Source organism: Capricornis sumatraensis, chromosome 4 (assembly GCF_032405125.1).
Source record: "Capricornis sumatraensis isolate serow.1 chromosome 4, serow.2, whole genome shotgun sequence".
NCBI lineage: Eukaryota > Metazoa > Chordata > Mammalia > Artiodactyla > Bovidae > Capricornis > Capricornis sumatraensis.
Window position 1 is genome coordinate 162,536,467 of NC_091072.1, and position 25,409 is coordinate 162,561,875.

Below are 25,409 nucleotides of genomic sequence, written 5' to 3' on the forward strand. Positions count from 1 at the left end.
GGTTGTGTGTGTGTGTGTAGTTACTGTCTCTGCTCACATTAAACACCAGCCGCCCCTCCCCCACGTGTGGATGTGGCCTGACCGCTCCGCACCAGTGAGAATTGGGGGACTCTGGGGCCAGGGACATCGCTGCTACATGCAGCCTCCCCATCTTGGACGGACGCAGTCCCTTAATGGCTGCATCTGGGAGTGTGGCCGGAGATTTCTGGAATCCCACCAGTTTTGCTCTGGATGAGTCATTTTTCCGAGCTGTTGAGTAAAGTAAGCAGACTCGTGTGTTAATGGAAGTGAAGAAACAGTTTATTCCGAAGGGAACCATACAATTTACGACCAGCAAAGGGCGCGGGCGTTGAGCGGAGCAGCACGGTCTCTGTGATCCCGGGCCAATTAGCGCCACGCGTCCTCGTCCATCTGTCCAGACTCCGGAGGGCGGCACGCTCGTCGCCACAGTCCAAGCACGCATGCCAGCCACCAGCCCTGGTGTCTTCAAGGTCGCTTTGCCTGTCCATCCATGTCCTCAGTTTTGCAGGAGCGGGCGGGGGGACCGGCAAAGGGGTCTGGAAGAGGTGCGTTTCTGAGCTTCCCCGTCTTTGGAGCTTGTGTGTGCTGGGAGCAGAAAGGGGTCCCAGAATCGCACATGCCCTTGTGGGGAGGGGCAGGGGCCCCACATCCATGCAGCTCGTCCCTGCATGAGAGCTTCAGGTGTCACACATGGCCACACCTGTGCACATCACATACGTACACACGCATATACACAAACACACCCACGGGGTCACAGTTGGACACACAGCCTCCGTAAGAGGCTCTCGTGGCTGGTGAGCTGATTGGTCTGAGGTCCACTCAGACCCTCCACACATCCTCGAGACCCTGGCCTAGAAGGTTGAGAGCAATCAAAGGTGTGCTTGGGCCTATCGAGGAGCATGCTGGGGAAAGCTCAGGGTCCTCTTCGAGCAGAGTGAGTCCGGGCTCAGGGCCTGCAGCTTCTGCCTCAGTCCCGGCCCCTCCTGCCCTTTTCCTGCCTCATGCAGGCTGTCTTTTTTGCTGAGGTGGAAAATTCCAGAGTAGTGGCCCTGGAGGGTGGACCCTGCCACTCCAGGGCCAGCCAGCTGGGGCCCCTCTTGGGCCCAGTGAGGGCAAGCACTCAGGAACTGTCTGTAGATAAGACAAAGGCTCCGTCTCCCGGGCCTTCCCAGGAGAGACGCTGCTGGTCTCTTCCAGTTGAGCCCAACTCTGGGTCTTCTGCAGGCTCCTGAGAAATGGCACGTGTGAAGCCGCACTAGCTTTTTAGGGTGTAATGCACTCAGGCAATTCCCCATCTCTCACTGGTTGGCCATAGATCTGAGTGAATTTGGCCCCAAATTCCTCTGACCCCAGGTGGCTGACCTTCAGAGTGGGGGCTCCAGGGGTGGGAGGGTGCGTCTGACTCTTAAGGAGGAAGGAGCTGGCGCCCCTCGCAGGCCCCGAGGCAGGCGCACCATGTCCCTGTGGCACCTGTCCTGAGGGTCCCCGCTGGGGTTCTGCATGGCCTGCCCTGTCCCTTGATCTGCGGCACTCCGTCTGCTCTAGGAGATGTCCCCAGGCCCCTCTGTGCGGCCCCCATCATTCTGCAGCTCCTGCGGTCTGTCTTTGACTGCAGGGACAGTTTGTCCCCACAGTTTTGGCAATTGGCCCTTCAGCCGATTGACCGGGACCAGCCTGAGCTGGTCCCTGACGTGTTCATGACCTGCACCCAGCTAGGCCCCCCGCTTCTCAGCCCCTTGGACACCCCGGGCCCTGCCCTGCTCCACTCCCAGGCTCCAGGTCCCTCCCCGCCTGAGACGCTGGTCCTCTGTGTCCCACGAGGTCCTTCATGAGCACCTGGGCTGCAGGGGTGGCTTTCTTCTGGGGAGACGGCGGCCGGGACTGAGGCTCTGGGCCTGGAATTACCCGGGTGTTCTCACAGAGGGGCACTCGGAGAGGAGGAACCAGCCTCTGCCTGGCCCACGTGGCTGCAGGAGGGAAGAGTGACTCTGCAGGCCTACATTCTCACACACACCCTGTGGACATGAGTGCTTGTGCGGAAGTGCTTGTGTATACAAATGTGTGTGTGTGTGCAGACGTGTGTGCAAGCGTGTGCATGTGCAGGCTGTGCTGCACAAGCACATGAGACATGTATGTACAAGCATGTGCAGGCTGCATGTGCAAGTGTTGCCTGTGCAGACGTGTACTCACATGCAAATGTGTGTGGTGTGTGCAAACGTGTGCAAGTGTGTGCACTAGTGCATGTGGATGTGCAAGTGTGTGTGTGCAGATGTGTGCTGTGCAAGCATGTGCAGACTGCATGTGCAACTGTCACACATGCAGACGTGTGTTTGCAGATGTGTGTGCTCACATGCAAGCATTTGTATGTGATGTGTGCAAACGTGTGCAAATGTGTGTGCAAGTGCATGTGGGCATGTGTATGCTGATGTGTGTGAGTGAAGTATTTGCGCAGCTGCATGTGTTGTGTGCGAATGTGTGTGTGTGAGGCAGGAGAGGAGTGTGACCAGGCTGGGTCCCCGGGTGCAGCACCCGTCGTGGGCTCCGGTTGGCAGAGCTGGTCCATCTTGGGCCCCGAGGCCCAGCGTGGATGGACCCGCCTTCCCCTGTGCCTCGGAAGGCACTGGATATGCGGCCACAGGAGACCCACGTGCTGGGCCTGCAGAGGCCGAGCGCCCCTGGTCGTAACACCGGCACAGGCTGGACTGCGGGCCCCACCTGTCGCCCACGTCATCCTGCTCGCTGGACCTCCTCTGCCCCAGGGAACGCCCTCCCTAGCTGAGAGCTGCCATGACGTCAGGACCAGAGATGAGGTGGTGACGTGTGGGCATGAAAGGCCCCTTTGTCCCTGGAACACGGTGGCCCGGCCCTGCGTCGCCAACTGCCCCCACAGGAAGTGGGCTGGGGCTGGCTGAGCCGAGCTCCCAAGGCCGACAGAAGGCCTTGTGTGGTTGGTACTGGCCGGCCAGCGCCCTCAGCAGGGCTGGCGCCCACACACCAGGCCACCTCGCCGGGTAGGAACAGGGCAGTGGTCAGGGAATCGGTGTGTCTGTCTGTCCTGCACACACGTCCGCATGCCTGCTGCCTGCCAGGCAGGCCCGCACAGTGGTCCCACGTGTGTGGCGACGATGTGTGTGCTAGGCATTCGTGTGTGTGCGTGCAGGCTAGGTCACTTCAGTCGTGTCCGACTCTGCAGTCCTACGGACTGTAGCACACCAGGCTCCTCTGTCCACGGGACTCTCCAGACAAGAAGACGAGTGGGTTGCCATGCCCTCCCCCAGGGGATCTTCCACACGGACTGCGCCTGCGTCTCTTGCGTCTCCTGCCTTGGCAGGCGGGTTCTTTACCAGCAGCGCCACCTGGCGTGCGTGTGCGTGCGTGTGCGTGCATGTCTGTGCATGGAGCTGTGCATACATGAGCCGTCTCCCACATAGAGGCGTGTGCGTGTGCTCCGTCCAGGGCCTCTGCATCCTTGTGCGTGCATCCACATGTGTGTGCGCGTGTGAACGTGTGTGTCCAGGCCCTGTGTCCCTCCCCCTGCCTTATCCCTCCCCCCTCACGCTTTCCTCCCTCTCCCTGACCTTCAAATGTCCCGTCCCATTTGTGGGGCTGCCCGTGACCGTGGGGCCTGTGTGCCCCCATCTCCCGGAGGGCATGGAGGCTTGGAGTAAGCAGCCCTCACGTGAAGCTTCAGGGAAGATGGACGGGGCCTGTGGCCTTGACCAAGAGCCTGGAGCTGTGCCCACGGCAGCCTGGGGGCGGCCTCCAGGGGACCAGCAGGCATCCCAGCCCTTGGCTGTGGGGAGGCTGGCTCCGTCTCGCCCAGCATCTGTCCACCGTCTCTGGCGCCACGGTCAGCGGCCAAGAGTGGCTTCTGTCCTCACTCGACTGTGAAGGACGTGTGTTTGGGGTGTGGACTGGCCCAGCCCTGGGCCAGGTACTCCACCTACAGCTTCTCCTCTGTCCCACGGTCGCTGAGCTTCCCGGGGAGGACGGAGCCCATGGTGGGTTGAGAGGGGCACCCCGGTCTCAAGGTCCTGGTTGGCACAGCAGGGCAGACTGAATCCATCCCCACTCCATCATCTGGTCCTGCAGACCAGCCAGGGCAGCGTCGACGTCAGAGGCAGGCCTCTGACGTTGCCCGTTGGTCTGGGATGAGCGCTTTCTGGATGGCTGTGGCCTCTCCAAGCAGGGCCTCACCCCAGCCTCCTTGCCTCCAGGCCTGCATGTCCCTCATGCAGCCGAGGAGCATGCCTGTTGCCTGAGAAGGCCAAGTTCCTGCTCTGGTCCCTGGGCACGCCAGGGGCTGGGTCCTCATCCCCCGATAGAGATCTCTGAGCCGGGCACAGTGGGCTGACAGCATCTCCCTGGGCGTAGCCCCAGGACACAGAGGGGAGCACAGATTCAGACTCTTCTAAACACACGTGCGCCTCTCCTCGCCCCATGTGTCCTAGTTGATCCCAGGGAAACCCTCCCTTCTTTCCTTAATTCGTCTCCATCTTTGTGCTGTGCACGCAGGATTTCTAGGGATTGGCAGGGCATGTGTTTCAATCTTGCTGCTTCTTCATGGGTTTAAGGTTTGCGCTTGTTGCAACAACAAGGTTTTTGTGTGTCTTTTACTGCCACCAAAATGGTGCACTGGGGACTTCCGCTGGAATGAAGTGCAAACAAGGAGAGGAGGCTTGAGGGGGGCGTGCTGGGGGGCGCAGCCATCTGTCCCCACCGGCCCTAGGGGCTCCAAGGGATAAGAGGTGGTAGGTGGCTTTTGTTGTTCGTCTTGGAGCCGTTTCTGGGGCATCCCCCACACCCGTCGGAGGAGCAAAGCCCTTCTCCTCCTCCACGGGAGCTGCCGCTCAGCTAGACTGTTTTTCTGCTCTGACTTCAGCTGGTTGAGGGGCTTTTCCAAGCCGTGGGGTCTTCTGGGCTGTCTGCTTAAGCTCAGGCTGCAGCGATAACTGGAGGCCATGGGGCTTGATCAGCAGAAACTCCTTTACTTGCAGCTCCGGAGGCGGGAGGCTGTGGTGCTGGTGCCACTGACGGGCTCCTGGCGGGACCTCCTCCTCACTGTGTCCACACAGGGGGGCTGGTCTCACTGAGGTCGCTTCTCTTAAGGGCACTGATTCCGTGGGGGGAGGCCCCACCCTTGTGACCTCATTTAACCTCAGTTAAACGGGATCTCTAAAGATCCCATCTCCAAGCCCAGCCATCCTGGGGTCGTGCTGTGACTTTGGTGGGTCACGGTTCCGTCCATAGCTCGGCCTGGAATGGAGCTGGTCTCAGGATGGCTGACCGGTGGCCACAGATAGTGAGATTGCTGGGGTGGCGCCATGGGGCAGCACACACCACAGGGCCCTCCGCTGTGCCCAAGGCAGGCATCACTAATCGGTCCCAGGACACTCTCCCCTGTGTTCAGGCAGCTCCTGCTCATCTGTCAGAATTGGCACCAAGGGGTCACCTGGGATGCCGTCCTTGTCTGTCTTCCAGGCCGCCTCCTAGGGCAGCCGTTGTTAAGACTCACTGAGGCCTGCTCACCTGCAGGGGCCCTGAGGCCCAGGCCCCCCACAGAGTGAGGCCCCCCAGGTCCCCTGTTGCTTTGCAGGGACAGTCGCAGCCTGCAGGGCTGGTGGTGATGTCCTCTGTGCAAAGAGAAGCGCCAGGATGCTTTAAAGGTTACTAAGAATTTCGAGGCATAGGAAGAGCAGCGTGGGGCGCTGTGGGCTGCACCCTGCCCATGTCTGCAGCCACCAAAGTGATCGCCTCTGGAAGGACAAGGGTCACTTGGTCCTAATTCAGAAACCACCCGTGGTTCCTAGGTTCCTTTAATGACATGTCCACGAATATGATCTGTGTTCTTTCCATCACATAGCCCCTCCTTCCAGGGTTTCTTTCCATCAGTAAGGGGTCCCCAGCCCCCCACTACAGCCACAGAGTGGTGGTGGGTTTCCCAGGAAGAGAGAACATGACCCCTTTCCTCCCAGAAGTGTAGGTTTGGAGTCATCAGGGGCTTAGTGGCCCCAGGGGTCTACTGTCCCTTCCCCAGCTGACAATGGCAAGGACTCAAGGCCTGATGTCACCACCCCGGGACGCCCTCTGGGGGCTCACCACCTCCGGGACGTCCTCTGCTGGGTCACCACCCCGGGACGCCCTCTGATGGGTCACCACCCCGGGACGCCCTCTGGGGGCTCCCCACCCCCAGGACACCCTCTGGAGGCTCACCACGCCAGGACGCCCTCTGGGGGCTCACCACCCCCGGGACTGGGGGCTCCCCACCCCGGGACACCCTCTGATGGCTCCCCACCCCGGGATGCCCTCTGGGGGCTCCCCACCCCAGGACGCCCTCTGGGGGCTCACCACCCCCGCCCAGGACGCCCTCTGGGAGCTCCCCACCCCCGGGACGCCCTCTGGGGGCTCCCCGCCCCCGGGACGTCCCCTGGGGGTCTCCTTTGTGGCTGAGGCTCTGGGAGCACTGCGGCCACTGTGAGATCTGCCAGGCGTCCCCGCCGCCCCCGCCCGCCTCCTTCCAGCCTGACCCAGCCCCTGGGTTCTGACCTGTGGATGGGTGGCTCCCAAGACATCTGAGGGGGTCCTGACCAGGCAGGCTTTCGTGCTCTCACCTGGGTTCCGGGCGCAGGAGAGAACGATGTTGTCCCCTCCAGGAAGGTGCCTTGGCTGCTCCTTGACACTGTCCCCGAGGCCCTCGGTCCCTGCTGACCGAGTGACCAACGTCAGAGCTGCCCACGGACAGCGAGCAGGCGGCTGGGAGCCCAGGGCAGGGGCGGCGCCCGGCCTGGCCCCCCGACTGGCCCCGGAGGCTGCCCGCCCGGCCTTCCCGTCCCCGAGGCCAGGGCTGGGCGCTGGGCAGCGTGGGAACCGCCCCGCCCCCAGCCGGCGCTGCCCTCTGACCTCTGCCCTCTGCCCTCTGTCCCCAGCACGGATCATCAGGACGAAGCGGTGGTGTGACATGCTCCCGTGTCTGGAGGGGGAGGGCTGCGACTTGCTGATCAACCGGTCAGGCTGGACGTGCACGCAGCCCGGCGGGCGGATAAAGACCACCACGGTGAGTGCGCAGCCCCCCGGCTGTCCTGGGGTGCAGGGGCCCGCGCAGGCGCGGCCGGGGGTGGACCCCACACCGGCGACGGTGAGAAGCTGGTCCCTGGCTTCCTGACGCAGGGAGGCTGCCAGCTCTGCGGCTGGATGGGTCTGTCCCCTGGCTGCTCAGAGCATCACGGGCTTACTGAGTGCCTGTCGGCCCAAGAGGCCACACAGAGCACCTCCAGGCTGCTCCGCCCACATGAGCTCGTTGTGGGGGGATGTCTCATTTCTGGGCGATGTCCTTCCAGCCCCAGGCTGCAGGAAAAGTTCGAACCCACAGAGGGGCTTCAGACCCCACCTCTGGGCAGAGGGCCTTTAAGAGGAAAGAAGGGGGCGGTGTGGTCTAATGCAGGCGCCCCGGGCAGGTGTCTAGAGCAGAGGCTCTGAGAACCCTGGGGGGCCCCGGGTCCCTCCTGGATCCGCCAAGAGGAGCACTGGGTCCCCTGCTCACCTCCGTGGGCTGGAGGCGAGAAAGGCAGAGCGGTCGCAGGGATGTTTTCTCTGAGATTCCTTTTCCAAAGGAACGTTCCCCCAGCGTGGGGACAGTGAGGGCCAGGAGAGCTGGGGACGCCCGGCCGTGACCCCTGGGGACTGCTCTGGGGCTCCGCAGGCCTGGCACGCTCAGTGCTGGCTCCGCAGGCCAATTATCGCCCCTCATCCGGGCTCATCCTCCTGAGGTTTCCATAGCAGGCTGAGGGCTGGCGTGGGCCCCAGGCTATGATGCCCACCTCGATGGCGGGGAACATTAGGTCGGGGAGCAGCGGCCTCGTGGAAGCGCCTGGGGGTTCTCTGCTGGCACCCCCAGGCAGAGAGGCGGGGGCCACAGCCCCTCGGGAGTAGGCCAGAGGAAAGCCTACTCCGCCCGCTCTCGCGGCCTCCGCATGAGAGCGCAGGTGGGCTCTCTCAGCAGCACCATCAAGAGGCTAGTCTGGCCGAGCTGCTCTGCGGGGAGCCGTGGGTCCCTGCCCCGTGGCCGGCCAGAGGTCAGCTCTGAGCTTGAGTGGGGCACCTACCAAGGTCAGGGCTGTAAATCTGATGCAGGGCCCCCACTGCCCCATGGATGCCTTGGCAGCCTCTTGTGACTGTGGGGGTTCGGGCCTGGGGGCCCTCCCGGCAGCCTCCCCCTTGCAGGTCTGGGCGGCGGGGGTCTTGAGCAGGGCGGCCCCTCGAGGGGGTCAGAGCCGAGCTTCAGCGAGCATCCCCAGGTCTCCAGTTGGAGCCGCAGCCGCGCGCTTGTCTGATCGTCAGCTGCACTTGTTTCTCTGTGTCCAGCATGGAGGCGGAGACCTGTCTCCACCAGCCCCTTCCCTGAACCTGCCTTGCCACTCCGGCAGCGGAAGGGGCTCTGAGCTGGGGCTGCTGCCTCCCCCAGAGTCCAGGAGACGAGTGGCCTTTCCAAGGTCCCCATCTGCGTGCTGTGCCCTTTTGGGGACGGAGCCTTGGGGACATGCAGACTGGCAGCCCTGGGGTCACCATCCCCAGATCCATGAGGCCTGGGGGTCCCTGTGGGCTCCCCGGGGCTGGGGCCAGCCCTGGTGCAGGCGACGCTGTGTTGGGGGTTTTCAATGAACCCCCAGAGGAGGGGAGGCTCGGGCAGGGCTCCAGAGGCCCTGGGCGCCTCGGCAGGCGTGGGGGTGGGGCACTGCCGCAGGGTCAGGCCTGCCCTCCAGACTGCATGGCACGGGCAGCACCTGCTGTGTCATCATGGTGAATCGGGGTGCCCCTCTCATCAAGCCCCCAGCCCCTCCTGGCGCCCTGCCACACCGGGGTTCTGAGGCTGGCCTCTCCCCGTGGGCACAGCCCGAGTCCTTGATTTACCCCAAGACCTCTGCTGAGAAGGGGCAGACGCGCGTTCCTTTCCATCCCCCAGGCCTCCGGGCTCAGAACCATCATCTCGGTTTTACAGCCGTGAAAACTACGACTGGGAGAGACAGAGATGCCGACGGCCAGGGGTCGGCAGGCCGTGGAGCGGAGGCTTGAATCTGCCGGGTCTGTGCAGTGCAGCCGTGGCCCTGGCTCGTCAGGAGCCCCACGTGTTTCCTGGGGCTCCTGTAGCCCCCCCTCCCTGGGGGGTGCCTGGTGCTAGAGCCCGTGGAGCCCGCGGCCCAGGCGGAAGGACCCAGCACGCATGGGGCAGGTCCAGGGGGCGCGTGCACGCACAGGGACCCTCAACTTCCCGGGGGCGGCCCTCCACTCAGAGGCACGGCCGAGGGGCAGGCGTGTGCGGCGACACTGACCTCCCGCCCGTGTGCTGGCCCTGAGTGTCACAGCCCCGCCCAGGAAGCGGGCTCCGTGTCCTCACACTGGCAGGCCACACAGAGCGACCAGGCAATAACCCTGGGGGCCGACGGGCTCCGTCGTCTTCCCAGGAGTCTACAGAGGTGACCCTGCCCTGTGCAGACCTGTTTTCCAAGCGTGCTTAAATGCTTACCTGAGCTCCTGACCCAAAGTGAAAAGTGAAAGCCACTCAGTCACGTCCGACTCTTTGCGACCCCAGGGACTATTCACTCCCTGGAATTCTCCAGGCCAGAATACTGGAGTGGGTAGCCATTCCCTTCTCCAGGGGACCTTCCCGACCCAGAGATCGAGCCCAGGTCTACCTGCATTGAGGGCAGATTCTTTCCCAGCGCAGCCACAGCGGAAGCCCAAGAATACGGGAGGGGTGGCCTGTCCCTTCTCGAGTGGATCTTCCCGACCCAGGAATTGAACTGGGGTCTCCCACAATGCGGGTGGATTCTTTACCAGCTGAGCTATAAGAGAAGCTGCGAGCTCTTGACCCAAACACCTTATAATTGGAGCACGTAATCCTCTTATAGGATTGAATTGCAGGCCTCTTACAGCTGGCAAATTAGCATCGTGGAGTTTCACATTTTACTATAAATTGGTTTTCCGTGGCGGGGGCTGGGGGACAGAAATCTAGGAGACCTCAGGATTACTTGGCCACAAGATGGCTAATTCCACCCCAGCAGCCAGGCCTCAGCCCAGCGCCCTGCAGCCGGGCTGTGTCCACAGGTGGCCACCCCCCGCCCCTACCTGGTCACGCCCCAGCTCCTTCTCCACGTGGCCGTGGCTGCTCCCTTCTCCGTGTCCCCAGCAAACTGTGAGCGAGCCAAGGGCAGGCACGAGCCTTGGGGGGGGTCTCACCATCCCCACCCCCCATTCAGGTCTTAGGTAGTTGCTTGTGATCAATTGATTAATTGATTAGCAGCACCCAGGCCCTGGGTGCACGCTGACGCCTGCATTTCCTGGATCACCGCCTTGCAAAGTGCAGGTCATCACCCCATTAGTGGGTCGTGAAGTTAATTTAGTGGCTCACGATCGGCATTAAAAGGAGGAAGAAATAGAATAGAAATGTTCGGGTGCATCCCCATCTTGAGGGTGAGAGCTGCTTGGTGACATGCACACAGGGCCCCTGGGTGAGGCTACACGGGTACCAGGGCCAGTTGCCATGGCGACTTGGGGACCCGGCATCCTGGGGGTACACCGGGTGTGGGGAGCCTGGCTTCTGGGGCCCCCGTGACCCCTGTTTCAGGGGCTCCCTTAGCCATCTGTCTCTGCTCTGTCGTGTTGGTCCACACCGGGCAAGGTGAACATCGCGGGCCCTCCCCAAGGTCACAAGCAGCATCCTCTCCTTGGCAACCAAACAGCCGCTGACAGCAGCTGACTGGGCTGGTGAGAGGGGTGGGCAGAGGCTGGGGCCGGTGGGTGTGAGCGCCCCGCCCACTCGTGGCTTCCGTGCAAACACGAGTGGCTGAGGCAGCACCTGGGTGTTGGTGGCGCCCAGGGCGATGTGACCCACGCTCCGTCACCACGGGCGGTGTCTCTGTATTGAACGTGAGCCTTGTAACAAGCGCCTCCTAGACCAGGACAGGCCGGCTGGTTGAACTCGTCTGTCAAACCGGCGATTAAGCTCCGCGTTTTAATCCCGTTCTGCATGGACACCATGCTCTGGAGCGTGAGGGGCATTCTTGGCCAGGGGTGGGGGTCTGTGCAGTCTGCTCAGGACCTTGGATTTCGTGGAAGCTTGTGACACCGAGAGCACTTTCCCAGGAGCCAGCCTGGACGCCCGGATTCTGCCTGAGCCCAGGTGCCCCAGGCCCGGAATGCATGGTGCTGAGGCATGGACAGGTGCCCAGGGTGCTCCCCTAGACACCAGGAGAGGTGCCCAGTGGCCTATGGGTCATCACCTCGCAACCCTCATCTTGCCGTGAACTGGCCATCACTGGGCCGGGCAGCCAGGCTCTCCAGCCAGAGCACCCCACGCGCTGACCCCCAGGCATCCCGGCCGGGCTCGTCTGCTGTCACTCATCCACGCTGAGCATCCAGCCTCCATGGCCCTGGCCCAGGACTGAGGAGCTGGCCCCGTGTAGGGGAAGGGAGCCCTTCTGGTTTCTGTCCTCACCATCCCAGTGACGGCCAGCCTTGTTCAGGCCACCCCCTTGGGCTCAGCACCTCCTCAACCTAGAACCACACATCTCTTTTTTTCTGACACACCAGGGGGTAGTCCTCGGAAAGTCCAGCGTCAACCTGGAAGCCTCTGCATCCTTGGATGCAAAATATACCCAAGGGACTCGTGTGTGTCTAGCATGGCCCCCACTGAGGTTCCCGAGATGGACTGGCCGTGGCCTGCTGTCCAGGGCAGCGGTGGCTCAGGCCTCTCGTCAGCCAGGGTCTGTGTGCCGCCCCCATCAGGGCTGGACTCGCAGGGGCTCAGGCTCTCAAAGGGCATTCAGGGGGCACTGTGCAGCTGCCCGCGCCAGGCTCGCCTCACCGTGATAGAGAGCAGAAGGCATGATTCCCACTTGGGTGCCCTGGAGATGCCTGGGTGGACAGGGACGCAGGGCAGGGAAACAGTCCATCAGGCGGGGCACAGCTCCCCGGCTCGGGGTGGGGGCACAGTCCACCGGGCGGGGGCGCAGTTTCCCAGCTTGGGGCAGGAGGTGCCGCTCCCCAGCTCGGATTGGGGGCATGGATCCCTGGCTCGGTGCGGCTGCAAAGCCAAGCAGGGCAGGCCTGTGACCTCAGGGTCCCGGGGATGCTGAACCCCCGAGGAGCCACTGGCCGGGCCTGCCCTCGGACCCCCGGCCTCAGGGGCCAGGACACAGGGCCCCCCACCTGTGAAATGGAGGCACCTGACCCAGGAGCTGTGCGCCCTGCGGGAGCCTGGACCCCCAGAGGCTCACGCCTGTAGGACTCAGAGCTGCGCCCCTCTGGGCCCCGGGAGGCCAGCGCCGAGTGTGGAGGAACGTCCCGAGATGTGAGACCCGCCCACTCCCAGGGGTGTGGGCAGGGCGTGGGGCCTCTTTCCTGCAAACCCGGGGTCCCGGCTTCCCACGACTGCTGTGACCGGTGACCGCGCTGGGTGACCCACAGCCACAGAGAACTTCCCTCACGGCATGGAGGCCACAGGTTCAAGGTCAAGGGTCCTGCCAACCTTGAGGTTTGCCTGCGGCCCTGGGGGCTCCCGGGCTGAGGCCACATCCCCCACGAAGGCGCCAGCTCCTCTCTGGGTATCTGAGCTCCCCTCTTTCCTCCTATAGAAACGCCAGTATCACATGTGGGGCCCACCCTTCCTGACAGGTGATTTCATCCCAAAGACCTTAACTCGCTCCATCTTGAAGACCCAGTTCTGAAGAAGGTCATATTCTGACATTCCAGATGGACAGGAACTTTGTGGGGGGTGCTCTATGCCCCCCACCAGCCTGCCAAGCCGAGTGCAGAAGCTTGCGTGCTGGGAGCTGGGGCCCAAGGCCCCCTGTGACGGCCCCATCCACCTGTCTGAGTTCAAATGGCAGGATCCTCACTGGTGGGAGGAGAGAGAGAGCAGACACACACAAGCTGAGGGCGGGGCTGAGGGGCTCAGAGGAGACGAGCGCCCAGGCCACGGAAAGGAGGCAGCTCAGACACGAGGTGCCCAGTGCGCCCGCCAGGCTCGCGGCCAAGGGCGCTCACCCCCCACCACGCCCGCGGCAGCTGCTGTCTGTATGAGGCTGGAGCTTCCTGGAAACACGACATATTTCAAGAGCTGTGAGATGCGGGGGTCACATACCTGCACAAGCCACGTGATGTGTGTATCTGTCTTTGCAGACAGCACCTACCTGTATGAGTGTGTGTCTGTGTAACAGAATTTGTTAAAACTCTGGCAAATGTGTGGGACATAAAATTGAAGAGGTCTCATAAAGCCAGAAGGAGAATTAAAAAAAAAAAAAGAGAGAGATAGGAAGTACGAAAGAAAAAAAAAAAAACATTAGAAGATCGATTCAGGGGGTCTAGAGACTATAAGATCCAAAAATAGAGACAAACGAAGAAGGAATTATCAAAGAAGTGTTTTTTAAAGAAATTCCCGGGACTCAAAGCCTGGGTGTCCTGTGTGCAGGGACTCACCGCCGGCCGGAAATGAGTGAAGAAAGCCCCGTCCCGAGGCATGTCAGCGTGAAATCTCAGGCCCGTGGAGATGAAAACAGCATCCTGAAAACTCAGAGGGAAAAAAATAGGTCACTTACAAAGATGCAGACATCAGAGTGGATCTGACTTCTCAGCTGACGCGCTCGGAGCTGGAAAACAGCGGCCCAGACCTTCCAGAGCGGGGACCCAGTGGACCTCCACGCCAGCCCCGAGTTCACGGGTGGGGCGGGGGCCACCAGCCTGGAGTCCGTAACTGGGACGTCCTCCCGGGTTCAGGAGCCGTGGGCCCGCTCCCTGCTCTGGGAGCCCTGTCCTCCGGAGGCTGTGGACGAAGTGGTCCACGGGGATGAGGGTGAAGGATGAAGGGACCCCGGGACACCATGCATCCTCAGCACAACCCACAGTGGCCAGACACGCCCCAAGAGGGCTCCTCCATGGAGGACAGTGTGAGCCACGCTGAAGATGCTTCCAGAAAGCTGCGGGGCGACCCTGCAGGCACAGGAGTCAGGCAGTGGAGCGCCTTGAGGATTCCCCAGGAAGCCTGAAGGGAAGCCATCCCAGGATGCAGCACGGAGACTTCTGTGGTGCCCAGGAGGAGGCCCAGAGGCACACGCCGGCTGCAAGGGGAGGGAGGAGAGGTGAGTGTCGGTGGGACGGGTGACCCCGTCCTGACCCCTCCCGGCCGCACCCGGCAGGCCTGGCCGCACCCAGATGAGAAGGACCAAGACTCACTGAGCACAAGGTGGGCAGCATCCTCGTGGGGGCACCGTGGAGGCTCCCGGGCAGGGAAGGTGGCGGCCGTGGTCCTGGAGGGGAGCCCAGAGGTCCTGGCAGGTGACATCCGGCTCTGGGTGGCTGACCCCGCATTGGGTAAAGGATGCGGTTCAGGGTCTGGGGGCCTGCACTGCGCCCTTCGCCCCACCCTCAGCCTCCCTGGGGGGCTGTGCCTTCTCTTACGCCCTACAGTGCAGCCCAGCAGGGCTCTGGGTTTCCGTCTCGTCCCCAGGGTCCCCTGACCCTCCCAGGCTCCCCAGGCCCCTGGGCACCCAGGGACTCCCACCGCCTTTCTGACGCGCTCCACTGTCTGCGGGCGTTGCCCCGCTTTGCTGCCTCCCGTGTGAGTCCATCCCTCCTTCCCTGGGGAGGGGGCTCCTTCCCCGGTCGAGGTGGCTCCTTCCCCGGTCGAGGTGGCAGGGCCTTGCCCCCCCGGGGCCAGGGCTTCGGGGGGCGTTGCTTGCGGTGCCTCACTCCCCCGACCGGCATCCCGCAGGCCACGCTCTCTTCACAGCTGAAGGCCTTCTCCCCCACTGTCTGGCCATCCGTCCACCGTCTGCCCAGGTCAGCCCACCCCGGGGCCCTGGGAACAGTAGACTCCGTCCCCTTCACGGAGGAACGCACGCTTGGCCTGTCTCATGACCCAGAGCGTCCGGGTGCCAGCCGCCTGCCGGGTGTGGGCTTCCACCGGCCAGCGCTCCTGCAGACGGCTGGTGACGCCATGTTCCTCTCTGCTCCCAAGCGGGCCGGCCCAGCAGTTGGAAGCACTTGTCGCTGAGCCTTGTTGCCGTTCGGTCGCTCAGTCGTGTGTGTCTCTCTGCTACCCCATGGACTGCAGCACGCCAGGCTGCCCTGTCCATCACCAACTCCCGAAGCTTGCTCAGACTCACGTCCATGGAGTCAGTGATGCCATCCAACCATCCCATCCTCTATCACCACCTTCCCACTGCTCTTCTGAGAATGAATGAAGCAAAACTGATATCTGAGCAGGGAGCAAGGTGACAAGTGGCCTTGCCGAGCAGAGGCCGCAGTGAGCCTCCTTTGGGCCGTCTTTCCAGGTGGGCCATCCTGAATTCCTATTGGTCCCCGAGGCGGGTGTCCTGGGACCCCGAGAGGCCCCACCTGCCCTGTGCGCCAAGGGCTCTTCCTGGACCTCCCAGCCCTGGGGGCTTCTCGTCTGCCGTGCCCCACCTCCCCGCCCCGCCCCACCCAGTGCAGCCCCAGCAGGCAAGTTACTTGGTGGGAAGGCTCACCGGCCCCAGGGCACCGTCTGGCAGGCAGGGTTCCTCCTGAGGACTCAGCAGCACCTGGGCCTGCTCCCTGTGTCTTCTGTTTCCGAGAAGCACCCGCTGGGCATCCTCTGACCTGGTCCTGGGTCCAGATGCCTCACTGCGTCTTGGGAGGTGCTGGAGCAGAGAGTCAGGGGTGGAGGGGGAGATTGGGGTCCATGCAGACCCAGCTGCCCAGCAGGGAGGTCAGGCTGCAGCCCTCCTCACCGTGCACAAGACACCCTCCCAAAGGGGAGAGGCCTTCGTGCAGGAGGTCTGGGGTTAACCTGTCAAAAGACAAGCAGATGGTGCCTGCGCCTCACCTATTCTTCCTTCTGCCAAACAATGAAAAATACCCCGTCGTGACTCCGATCCCTGTCTGCAATCCATTTTGCGTTCATTCGAATCACTGCTATTCATCACAGCGATAATAGCGGGACATTTTAATAGATTCCGTGTGTAAACACAAACGTAGATGGCGGCCCGGCAGGATCGCATCGCGAGCACTGATAGGCTTCATGTCCTCTGCGGAAACGTGCCCCAAGCCAGAAAGCAGGTCTGACCAAGCCCACCGTGTTTCCTGGGCACTCCTGGCCCGCTCTGAGATGGGGTGCTTCCTGTGGGTGGCTCTTTACCGAAATTGTGCTGCGAGCCTCCGTGTTCTTCAGAACAGCTGTTCTTCGATTTTAAATACTTCAGTGCTAAGGGCTGAAACGGGAGGAACTGTGTCCAGTGGAAAGAGCCAGTGGGCGCTGGACGGGCCACCTCGTGGGGCTGGGTGCTCCTGGCCCCGCAGAGCTGACAGGTGGCCTGCTAGAGAGCAGTGGGCCAGGGTCGGGGCCAGCTGAGCTCTGCCCACTAGCCGGCCCTGGGGTGGCCCTCCCCTCGCACCGCACAGGCCGCTGGGTCACATGATCAGTTCGCAGTATCGCCAGTGCCTCCTCCCCTCTGCCCTACGTCCCTGTGGGCTCTGTGTTGGACACTGGGGCACAGCACTCATGGCCCCCAGATCTCAGGGCGTCAGCAGGCGCCCCTCAGGAACCCCTGGAGGGGCAGCTTCAGGGGCTGCAGGGATGGCCGGTGCTTGGAATGTGAGGTCAAGTGGCTGCTGGCCAAACGGATGAGAATACTGTCTGTAGAACCTGGGGCGGGGCTGGGGGCAGCAGGCACTGGCCAGGTACCCGAGTCCCGCCGCTCAGACGGATGTGGGGGCGGGAATCTGAGAATTCCAAAGACTCGCAGATCTCTGCGATCCTTAGGGGAGCCTGAGAGTGTGCATCCCCACAGAGGAACCTGCAGAGAGCCCTCTTGATGATCAGGACAGCTGTTCTAGAGTGAGCAGGCATCGCTCCCAGCACACTGCCCGTTTCAGCCAGCCTGCACACTGGCCACAGCTGCCCAGGGCCTTCCACCTCCCCCTGGCCCTCTACCCTGGTCAGGAGTGCCCCTGAGGTCCTACAAGCACGCAAGTTCTCATCTTGTCCACGTGAGCTTTCGATAAGGATGGATGAAGTTCAGAGTCATCCCCAGCTCCCAGAAGAGCTGCTTGAATTAATATTGTTTGTCATTTCCACGTTTCATGAACTAATTGGGCAGAAATACTGGCAAAGTCATCAAAAACACGGTTTTTTCCTGCTGGTTTACGATGTCCTTGTAACCTTACACATGGCATTTCATTGCCTAGTGATTTATTTTTTCATAAAAGACAAAGGTAAGCCTGATCCTTCTTTACTGTTCTGTGAAAAGTCAGATCATATATTCAAGACGGAACTTAAGTCAGCGTGAGCCCAGCAGAAGTCGTCAGGGTGCTGACCTTCTTCCTAACCCAGCGCGGCTCTGGTTCCAATCCAGAATGGCAGGCCCCTGGCATCCACTCTGCCCGCCCCGGCCTGACCCTCGTGCCCGGGGTCTAGTCACCCCAAACCTCGCCCTGTGGTCATGTCTTCCGGCTCTGCCCTCTCGCTGCGGCCAGGTGTGACCCCCGTCCCCCGCCCGGCCCCGCCACCCACGTGGCAGCTCTGATGGCTTCTGGGCGCCGCAGTGGGCGTGAAATACGACATTTGGCACAGATGTTTGTTAAAGATCAGCCTTGAAAAATGAAATAGAAGGATTTGTGTCTCAATCTAGATCACTCTAAATGTCAGCTCCGCATTGAACAGGTCGGAGTGACGTAGCTGCTGGGCTGGTACCATTGTCTTCCCTGCGGTCCTGTCCCTGAGTCTTCTCACCCCCCACCACCCCCTGAACCAGAGTGTGAGCTCAGGCTCACCTGGATCCGTGTGGGAACACACCTCCCAAGCCCCCCTGTTCTGTCCAGCCCTGTTCTGGGGCCATGCCCAGACAGGTCCCTACCCCACCCTCCGCCTGCAGGCGTGACAGGCGTGATGCCCAGGCGGCCTTGCAGGAGCCACTTTCCCCTCCATGAGCCTCAGCTTCCTCAGCTGTGGGAGGGGAGCACGCCCCCGTTCCACCTCGCAGGCCCTGGGGTGTGGGGAAAGGGAGATAACGGAGAAGGCCACCCCCAGGTATGGAGCCTGGGGTCTCTTCCTCACGCTTGGACCTCACCTTGGACCTAGAGACCCTGCCGCGGTCACAAAACAAGCGGGCAGAGGTGGAGCCTGCCCACCAGGGGCGGGGAAGCTTCCCTCTGTGAGTACATGGCTCCAGCAGCAGGACCAGAAGATGCCAGCGGGCAGGTGAGGCCCCTGGCGGGGGCACAGTTAGCCAGAAGAGCCTGTCGCCTGGGGCAGGAGAAGCCTGCCCAACACAAGGCTGTGATGTCCCCTCCATCCTTCCTTCTCAAAAGTCTGCCGTTTAGACAGAAAACCTGCCCTCCCAGGTGGGAACAGGCCCCCCCACCCCGGGAGCTGCCTTTGGGGTCCAACAAAGATTCAGGGTCTCTGCGCATCACCCCAACCTTCTGGGGCAGGCAGGGCCTCCCACAACCCCAAGAATTGAAAGAATCAAACTTGCTCATCCCAAGCCCGCTGAGACATCCCCAGGTGGGATCAGCCTCTGCCTGTTTAAAAAGGAATCTTAGAAGCATCACGTCTAAAATATAAACAGAAGGCTGTAAAAGAACGCCAGCTCTCTGTGGAAGGGATGCTTTCTGGAGACTTAAAGGCAGCTTAGCTCTGGAAATAGGCTCTGCAGTAAATGTGAGGCTTCTGGGAACCATCTGCTTGCTGGCATCAAACAGATACAAGAGGCTGTGACCTCTGTGACCCAGGAGCAAAGAGCCTGGAGGAAATGACAGCCTGGGATAAAATGCAGGCAAGCACCCAAAAGTTTGCAGGACTAAGTAGCGGCTGAGCACAAAGGGACCCAAGGCATCAGAGTGGACTTAAATGTGCACAGAAGCTGCGGAGGACAGAGCGTCGCCGCAGAGGGTCAGCTCAGGGGCGTGGCCCCATCTCAAACCAAGAGACGCTTCAGAGGAGATGCAGGAAATTAAGCCAAAGAGAGGGAATTTATGAGGACAGAGGACGGAAACCCAGCCTGTGGCAGTGGATGCCCTTGGGGGAAGCCACATGGCGCGAAGAAGTCCAGGTGCAGGTGAGAAGAGAGGGATGTCAGGAAGCTTTGCGGAGCCCCGAATTAAGGCAGAGCCGAAGCATCTGGACCTCGGCCAGCCATGGCAGCATCTCGACTTGGTGGAGTGAAGGGGAAGTCTCTAATCTGCCAGGTCGTATCGGAGAAAAAAACAAACACTGTAGGAAAAGCCCACGGACCCCCCCTCCACAGGCACAGAGAGGCCGCCTCTGAGCCTACGAGACCCAGAACCAGAGGGACAAGGAGCACCAGCTCCAAGGCTTCGTCGAAAAATAGTTTTCTCTATGCATTGCTGTTGTTTAGTCGCCCAGTCACGTCCAACTCTCTGCGACCCCGTGGACTGCAGCGCGCCAGGCTTCCCTGCCCTTCACATCTCCCAGAGTTCGCTCAAACTCATGTCCATTGAGTCAGTGGTGCATCCAGCCATCTCATCCTCTGTGGCCCCCTTTACGTGTGACTTCAGCTCTATCTCTGATTGTGGTTTTGGACAAAGGAAGTAAAAAGGGCAGTTTTAAATTTGCAAGAATTTAGAGGTGTACCACTCCTGAAAGAGTCAATAAAAGATGCCCTGGAACCCATCAAAGAAATATGAATGAGTGGCTGATGACTGTAAAGGTCACAGGTCGTAGGTAAGAAGGTCATTGGTGACTGGATGCCAATTAACTACATAGAGCTTAGATATAAATTATTCCTATGATGGTGGTTACACAATTGAACACAAATTTGACAACACTGTTATTTAATGTACTCCATATATGATGAAGAATATTTTTGTGTAATAATAAACTGATTTGTAACTTCTGATTAATTTGACAGCAGCTGCAGGAAGGCAGCTGCAGAGGAAAAGTCACTGAGTGTCTCTCTGTGGGAAAAAGGGACATCCATCACAAAGGAAATGGCTTAATCATTAAAAGTGCACTTGATTAACATCAAGGCCACCACTAGGAGAAACAAGAACATGATTTCTTCTAAACCAACGTGGAAGGAAAAGCAAGGAAGGCTGTGTGTAAGGAAAAGAACCTGGAAAGGAGCAGAGAGAGAGACTGTGTGGAGCATGCTGCCCGAGACAGATCAGCAGCATGGGTGGCGACAATAAGTGTGACCGGGTTAGTCCCTTCTGTAAGGGCAGAGGCTCACCAGGGTGTTTCTAAGAGTCCAATATGTGCTCATTCTAAGGGCACGCCTACAAGCAAACGTTTAAAAGCAAATTATGAAGACATGAGGCAAATGAAGCAGAAGAGAAGTCAGTAGGTGGAATGAGCTAGTCACTCAGTCACGTCTGACTCTTGTGACTCCATGGAATGTAGCCCACCAGGCTCCTCTGTCCATGGGGTTCTCCAAGCAAGAATACTGGGCTGGGTAGCCATCCTCTTCTCCAGGAATCTTCCCATCCAGGGGGTGAACCTTGGCCTCCTCCATTGCCGGCAGATTCCTTACTGTCTGAGCCATCTGGTAAGTCCATGTAAAATGGTTAAAGTGGAACACTATGGCGCCATATATTGACACGTATGTGCATAGCATTACTGATGCAAAATGACTCACTACAGTTCAGACTAGTGGGAGTGTCACAGGAACCTGTATGTGCTGATTAACATAAGCTTATAGAAAGCAACATCATGAGAAACGCCGGGCTGGAGGAAGCACAAGCTGGAATCAAGGTTACCGGGAGAAATATCAATAACCTCAGATATGCAGATGACACCACTCTTATGCTTATGGCAGAAAGTGAAGAAGAACTAAAGAGCCTTTTGATGAAAGTGAAAGAGGAGAGTGAAAAAGCTCGCTTAAAGCTCAACATGCAGAAAACAAAGATCATGGCATCCGGTCCCATCACTTCATGGCGAACAGATGGAGAAACAGTGGAAACAGTGGCAGACTTTATTTTGGGGGGCTCCAAGATCACTGCAGATGGTGACTGCAGCCATGAAATTAAAAGACGCTTACTCCTTGGAAGGAAAGTTATGACCAACCTAGAGAGCATATTAAAAAGCAGAGACATTACTTTGCCAACAAAGGTCCATCTAGTCAAGGCTATGGTTTTTCCAGTAGTCATGTATGGATGTGAGAGTTGGACTGTGAAGAAGGCTGCGTGCCGAAGAATTGATGCTTTTGAACCGTGGTGTTGGAGAAGACTCTTGAGAGTCCCTTGGACTGCAAGAAGATCCAACCAGTCCATCCCAAAAGAAATCAGTCCTGAATATTCATTGGAAGGACTGATGTTGAAGCTGAAACTCCAATACTTTGGCCACCTGATGGGAAGAACTGACTCATTTGAAAAGACCCTGATGCTGGGAGGGATTGGGGGCAGGAGGAGAAGGGGACAACAGAGGATGAGATGGTTGGATGGCATCACTGACTCTATGGACATGAGTTTGAGCAAGCTCCAGAGTTGGTGATGGACAGGGAGGCCTGGCATGCTGGGATTCATGGGATCACAGAGAGTCGGACACGACTGAGCGACTGAACTGAACTGAAAAGGAGGAATGTGCCAGCCTTCTTTTCCAATTATTATACCATATATTTGAAACCACACTCCCCAAAATAATCATAACCTAAGCAACCAGGGCCTTCCTATAATTTGTTGGTCAAGGATGAAATAAAACACGAAGCCCCGCCCATGAGCCGTGTGCGTGTGAGGTCAGTCTTCCAGCTCAGTTCCCTGGCAGAGCAGTCTGACCTGCTTAACTCAGAGTGCGTGGCCTTGCTCTCTGCATTTCCATTTCTGCATCTATAAAAATGGGCAAAATGCTATCCTCTGATTCCTAGGGCTGCTCGGAAAGTGTGAAAGTGTCAGTCGCTCAGTTTTGTCCAGTCCTTCCAGGACTCCTGATGCGACTGTGCCCCACCAGGCTCCTCTGTCCATGGGATTCTCCAGGCAAGAACACTGGAGTGGGTGGCCATTCCCTCCTGCAAGGAATCTTCCTGACCCAGGGATTGCACCAGGGTCTGCTGCATTGGCGGGCAGATTCTTTACCATCTGAGCCACAGGGAAGCCCCGCCAGGGCTGCTGTAAGGGTTGAGACAGTGAGAACGTGAACAGCATTATGTGGGGCCGGCTCTTGCTGGACGATACAGTGTACACGTCTAAGTTATTGCTAAATCTCATTTAGGATGAGGACAGCACAGGGCACCTGTGGGCACAGGGAAGATGGACTCGTCAACACACTGTGGCTTAAATACCTTTATTTTTAGCTCAGAACAAAAATAAAGAACCCAAGCTATAGAAAAAGCCACCTTCAAAACGAGAGGAGAAAACCTGTAAAGGTGAAAAAGAAATATTAATGATTTTTTTTAAGACAGGGAATTGATCGTTGCATCTCTGGCAAAACTATAAAAATGCATTTTACTTCTGTCATGTAGGTTTTTTAAAAGTTAGAACATGAACTTGAAAGGGGGAAAGAAAAATCAGCCTGTAATGGGGCCTCAAATTATTCAGGAGCGTGTGCATAGCTGGGCCGCTGATCACGACCCGTGGAAATCTGATCAAATACATCATATTCTGGGGGCAGGGGGATTAACAAGAGTAACCAAAGGAGTAGGAAAGGTTAATGTTTTCCAGTAAGGGTTCCAGATGTTTTAACTGGCATGTTCTTGAAAGCGTTCTGCACACAGGTGTCTCTTCCCCAAATTGGAAGATGAAGTAGATGACCCTGTTCAGTTTAGGGGCTGCTGAGACCCTGATGCCAGAGAGGTCCCCACAGGTAAAGTTCGCAGAGAGTCCTTTTGTTCGGTCGAGAGTTTTGAGTCTGTGATGTGGGCTGGGTGCCCTGCCAAGCACTGAGCTCCTTTAGCCAATGCCTGAGGCCCTCTGGGAGCTGGCATTGTTTTCAGTGTGCACATGGTTCTCGGGGGATCCCTGCCCCTGGGGTGAGTGGTGATTGGGTGATTTTATGCTGGCACTGACATTAGATGACAGCCGGCTGATTTCTCCAGGCCTTCGAAAGAACCGAGAACAGTCCACCACACAGTAGATTTATATGAGATGCAAATACACTTTAATATTTCAGAATCAGGTAGGACAACAAGCTCTGTCAGGAGATCAAATATAACACGTGTTCTAATTCAGAAGATGCGGAAAAAGACGGCAGTCAAACCCTGTATTTATTCCTCAGGAAAGATATCACAGGAGCGATGTTTGCAGCCCTCCAGGCTAAGCTGGAGGAGAAGGCAGGCCCTCCCACAACCCAGGGTCCCCCTGGAGCCGGGGCCGACGCTGCACTGCACGTGGGCCCCACCCGGGCCCTACTGGGCCGAGGGCCGGCGGCTGTCATGAGGCTGGCCTACAGCCCCCCAGGACTGATTACTTTTTGGAAGTTCTGGCAAAGGCACTCACAAAACCATTTGATATGAGAAAATGCAATCACTATTACTTACAGAAAGTGAACAGGTACTTCCTAAACTCTGGAGGATCACCTTAGTGCCTTGAAAACGAATTAAAGAATTTGTTAAATTAGACCAATTAGGAGCATAGAAGTTCCTCTACTTGTGTGCAACTGTAAACTGTCACAGACAGAAATAAGCTCTGGTCTAGATCAGAGGTCAGCTGACTACCACCTGCTGGTCAAATCCGGTCCCCTACCTATTTTTGTAAATAAAGTTTTATTGGCACACAGCCTGGCTTATTCACCTATATATCGTCTAGGGAGGAGATCCAACCAGTCCATTCTGAAGGAGATCAACCCTGGGATTTCTTTGGAAGGAATGATGCTAAAGCTGAAACTCCAGTACTTTGGCCACCTCATGTGAAGAGTTGACTCATTGGAAAAGGCTCTGATGCTGGGAGGGATTGGGGGCAGGAGGAGAAGGGGACGACCGAGGATGAGATGGCTGGATGGCATCACGGACTCGATGGACGTGAGTCTGAGTGAACTCCGGGAGTTGGTGATGGACAGGGAGGCCTGGCGTGCTGCGATTCATGGGGTCGCAAAGAGTCGGACACGACTGAGTGACTGAACTGAACTGATCATCTAGGGATGTGTTCGCACTGCAATGGCAAAGCTGAGTCTTTGCAGAGAGACCTTACAACCTGCAAAGTTGAAAATGTACACTAACTGGCCCATGGTAGCGTGAGTTTGCTGACCCCAGACTAGGCTAATAAAGGCTCATCAGTCCTGAGGCCTGGGGCACAGAGTCAGCAGTCACTTAAACATGGGTCATTTAGGAGGTGAAAACAGTAGGTGACGTGTGTAGGCAGCTTTAAGGAAGAAACATGCCCACTGGCTCGTGGAGGAGAGACTGGAAAAAAGCCTTTGTGTTCTTACCTCCAAGCAGCTATGTGTAGAAAGCGTAATGGTTTCATGACAGTTAATAAAGAAATGAAAGTGAAAGAGAGGAGAGCTCCATCAATGGCAGGAGCAAACATGAAACAATGGGGAATAAGTCTCGTAAAAAGAACACCTACAAAGATCATGACGAAGCCTCACCATGGAAAACTTACAGAGACTCGCAGAGATGAAAAGAAAGATGTCACGCACTTTGATAAGGTAGGGATTGTCTAAATATTATGACGTTGTCCTTTCCAACTTGATGTTTAGATTTAATACAGTTTCAATCAAATCTCTGATGAGACTTTTCTGGAACATCACAGAATGATTTCACGTCTCATGTCGGCTGGGACTCAGCCACAGTGTGGAACAGGGCTCTGGGACGTGCCCCAGTGTCCCCCTCCCGCGGGGGAGGGACACGGGGGTAAAGAAGCTTTGCGAGTGGACCAGCGCTGGGCAGTGTGGCTGCAGCCTGGTTCTGCCACTCACCCAGCTCGTGAGTCCATAGAGGACGCTGCTTCATGAAGTTCCCAGGATCCAGTTACCACCCATGAAGATGTTCACTCTTCCGACGCTCTTTCTGATCCAAGGACCAGACCACATGGCCAGCACGAACCCAGATGTCGGTGCCACGGACAGGGGAGCCAGGGGAAGGGGCGGCCCACAACAGCGGGTGCTGAGAACACCCGCTTTATATTTGGGGGAGATTCAAGAGGGGTCCTTACCTCACCCCTCATCCCAAATTAAATTTCCTATGGATTACAGAATAAAACGACACCGGAAGCCACGAGCTGGCTGAAGGCCAGTCCAGGTGGGCATTTGAGTTCCGGAGGAAGAAGGGCGCTGAAAGTCCAGCAGCCTGAGCACGACCAGTGACCAGCAGCGATGATGGTGGACACCCCTGGTGCTGTTCTGAGCACACCCGGGGGTCCCCAGGGTCCCCGTGGGCTGCCGTCACCCATTTCACAGCTGAGGTCACCCGGAGACCGGGAGGCTGACACTGGGCCATCCTCAGGGGCAGCCCCGATACCCCAAG

The 25,409-nt window shown here is 58.6% G+C and overlaps 1 protein-coding gene across 1 annotated transcript in view; it reads left to right on the forward strand.

Moving 5' to 3' along the window:
- Positions 1–13,878, forward strand: part of TAFA5 (TAFA chemokine like family member 5) — a 158,302-nt gene extending 144,424 nt beyond the window's left edge. Inside the window, exons 3-6 of the mRNA XM_068971565.1 lie at positions 6,948–7,156; positions 12,302–12,367; positions 12,651–12,690; positions 13,676–13,878. Coding sequence (XP_068827666.1) covers positions 6,948–7,156; positions 12,302–12,367; positions 12,651–12,690; positions 13,676–13,878 — 518 coding nt within the window. The remainder of the gene's footprint in view (positions 1–6,947; positions 7,157–12,301; positions 12,368–12,650; positions 12,691–13,675) is intronic.
- The last annotated feature ends 11,531 nt before the right edge of the window (positions 13,879–25,409 follow it).